Genomic DNA, 3488 nt, shown 5'->3' on the forward strand with positions numbered 1-3488 from the left:
ACTGATTTTTCACCCCTAGAATAGATTCAATTCCATCTTAGCCATCTCTGCTTTTATTTATTGAAGGATGTATCAGACAATCTGCTCTCACTGAGCAATTTATTAGGATGCCTATGCTAACACTGAGTAGTGCAGAACCTTTAAGAGTCCCGTCCATATTCACTGGATTTTTAGGATGCACTTTCATGCTATGTTATGTTAACGTGACATGTTAAACTTGTTGGAGACGACTTTGTGACATGCTGCATTATTACTCTGAATGGAATCCATGAGAAGATGGGTCATTGATTGGATGCATATGATCAGCAGCAAATACTCAAATACTCACTTGAACGTGGGGTTTTAGTGCTGACTGATTGGTAACAAGCCCAATGTGTGTCAAGAAAACATTCCCCACACTGTTATTAGGCACAAGGCAGGTTGGGTCCATGGATTTACGTTGTTGGTGCCAAATTCTGACCTACCGTCTATGTATATCTCAGTAGAAATTGAGATTCATCACACCAGGTTACAGGTTGATTAAATTTCATTTATGAAACATGGGTCTAGACAAAGCATTAAATTCATGAAGTTATGTTGGGAAGAGAAACCCTATTTCAAACACAAAAAAAATAAAAAAAATAAAAATGAATTTATTCAAAGTTCATTTGTAGTTGTAACATTTAGTGTTTTTACTCACTTTTTTTCTCTCCCACAACATTATCTCTGTTCAAGGTTTGTCACAAGACAGAGGTGGATGTACTCCCTGGTTATATTTAATACACAAAACAAACCAAACAAGCACAAAGCCCACCAAATAAACAACACAAGAATCCCATTAACATGCCAACTCTACAAACCGTGAAACCAACATGAACATATATACACACACCGACAAGCACAAGACCAGACAAGAGACGACTGAAACAAAGGGGTACTTATACAGACACTAACAAGGGAGTCACAAGGGACACCTGGGACTAACAAGGGGGCATGGCTACAGAGGAGACACTGGTGGACAGGCATAGCTAGGGCAGACAAGACACAAACAGAGTGGCAAAATGGCAGCACCAAACAAAGGCAGACATGACAACAAGGGCAGGCATGACACCTTTATTCTCCAGCTTTAAATACACACAAAGGAACAATTATGCAAATTAGAAAATGACATCATTTAGCATCTTCTAGCGACTCAGCCAATAGCTACTTTCCTTACTGAGGAGTTGGCAACTGTCACGGTTTGCCACAAGACAGAGGTGGACGTACTCTCAGGATAACTTATTGACAGACAAGAAAACAGAACAAACAGAAACCAAACAAGCATAGCTTACTAAATAAACACAAAAATCCCATAATCAGGGCAAATCGAAACCATGAACTGCCATGGCCGTGAAAGCAACAGGAACAGCTTCTCACATACATGCACAAGACCAGACCAGGGACGACAGAAGCAAAAGGTTACTTATACAGACACTAACAAGCGACTCATGAGGAACACCTGGGACTAACAAGGGGGCGTGGCTACAAAGGAGACACTGGTGGAACAATAATGGACAGGCATGGCTAGGGCAGACAAGAAACAAACCCATGGCAACACTAAACAAAGGCAGACATAACAACAATTGAACAGAAGTGGAACCGGATGTGGTCTTCTGCTGTTGTAGCCCATCTGCCTCAAGTATTTATCTGTTGCACATTCTGAGATGATTTTCTTCTCAATACAATTGTACAGAGTGGTTATCTGAGCTACTGTGGCCTTTTTATAAGCTCAAACCACTCTTCATTGACCCCTCTCATCAACAAGGCTTTTCCGTCTGCAGAACTGACCCTCACTGGATCTTTTTATACCCAGTCTCTTTAGAGACTGTTGTGCTACAAATCTCAGGATCATCAGCAGTTCTACTCAAAGCATCAGAACCATCTCATCTGACACCAACAATAACGACACATTTAAAATCACTGAGGTCATATTTTTTCATCATTTTGATGATGGATTTGAACATTACCTTAGGATTGCCTGTATCTGCATGACTTAAATCTTTAATCTGCATTCTGCCTTTTAAACCTAGTGACAGTTTCTCTAAAAGAGTGCTCTGAGTGCTCTGTATTAAGCTACTGCCTTCCTCTGCTTATCTTGCCCTCTAGTTTTTGTACAGCTGTCAGCTGAGTTCCACCACAGTGAGGATCTCTAGCACAGTAATACACGGCAGTGTCTTCAGGCTTCAGTTGAGTCATGTGCAGGAAGAGATTCGAGCTGTCCTTGGATGCTGTGAACCTGCCCTGTACTGATTGGGCTGAGTTTTTATAAGAATCGGAGTAATAATAAACAATCCATTCCAGTCCTTTCCCAGGAGCCTGACGGATCCAGTGCATATAAGCGCTTCCCACACTGAATCCACTGCCGGCACAGGTCAGTTTGTAGGATCTACCTGGAACCACTGATACTGACTGTTCAGACTGTGTGAGAACAACCTGAGAGTGGACACCTAAACACACACAGAGAAGACATTAATACAGCAGGTTAAGGTTTCTTTATCTAGTGCATTGGTATGGTTCCTTATTGAGAGAAATAAAACACTTACATGCTGCAGTCAGCAGCAGCGGTAAAGAGGTGAGGATCATGGTGTGTGGAACTGTAGATGGGCTGAGCTAGCAGAGACCAGACTGTCTCTCTTTTACTCTACATATATAGGGAAGAGGTTCAGTGACAGTTTTGCATGTGAAGCCAGTAATGTAAGACATTGGTGCTTTGGCTTTAAGAGTAAATTAGGCAGGTTTGCTTTTTAAGTGTAGGGTGCCCCCTACTGGAATAGAAATTACCTGACATTTTAAAACCTTAGAATTATGCATAATAATAATAATAATAATAATAATAATAATAATACCATTCATAATAACAACTAGGAATATCAATATTCCTATTTCTATATCAACAATCCAACTAAACAATCCAACATGCATTAACATTGATTGTTCTGGCCCTTACATGTCCAAGACCATCACATTACTGCTTGGATCACTGGTTATTTGAAAGTAAGTAAGAAGCCCCAAAGTCTATAGATCTATCGAGCTATTCCCTGGAGCTTGTCTGATCCAGGCTGTCCAGTAAGTCTAATCCTTCATTCCTAATATTTAAATAAAGCCTACTTTTGTTTATATTGGACTTCCTCATTAGACTCCTTCTTGCACGATCACTTAGTTCGTGGGGACGGCCATGTGTGCCATTTTCCTTGCATTTCTTAGTGATGGATCTAAATGAACTTCAGGGGATGTTTTTTTTTTTTTTTCACAGACTCAGGCAAATCACTTTAAAGGGGTGGATATATATATATATATATATATATATATATATATATAGGCTATATTTAGCACAGTGATTGTGAACAGGGGTGTGTGATCAGTATTCTGGTGAGTATGAACAGTGGAACAGTCTCTGGTTGGTTGTGGGAGGTGGAGTGAGTTATGTCATGACTCAGGGTATTATGGGAATTGTAGTTGAGCTGGTCGAT

General features: G+C 40.3%; 1 gene segment (V, D, J or C); it reads right to left on the bottom strand.

Moving 5' to 3' along the window:
- Positions 1-2091: 2091 nt before the first annotated feature.
- LOC140574509 (Ig heavy chain V region-like) lies at positions 2092-2601 on the bottom strand. The segment is given in 2 exon segments: positions 2092-2465; positions 2562-2601. Coding segments are annotated over 2 exon segments (414 nt in total).
- Between the last annotated feature and the right edge of the window lie 887 nt (positions 2602-3488).

Source organism: Salminus brasiliensis, chromosome 12 (assembly GCF_030463535.1).
Source record: "Salminus brasiliensis chromosome 12, fSalBra1.hap2, whole genome shotgun sequence".
NCBI classification, from domain to species: domain Eukaryota; kingdom Metazoa; phylum Chordata; class Actinopteri; order Characiformes; family Bryconidae; genus Salminus; species Salminus brasiliensis.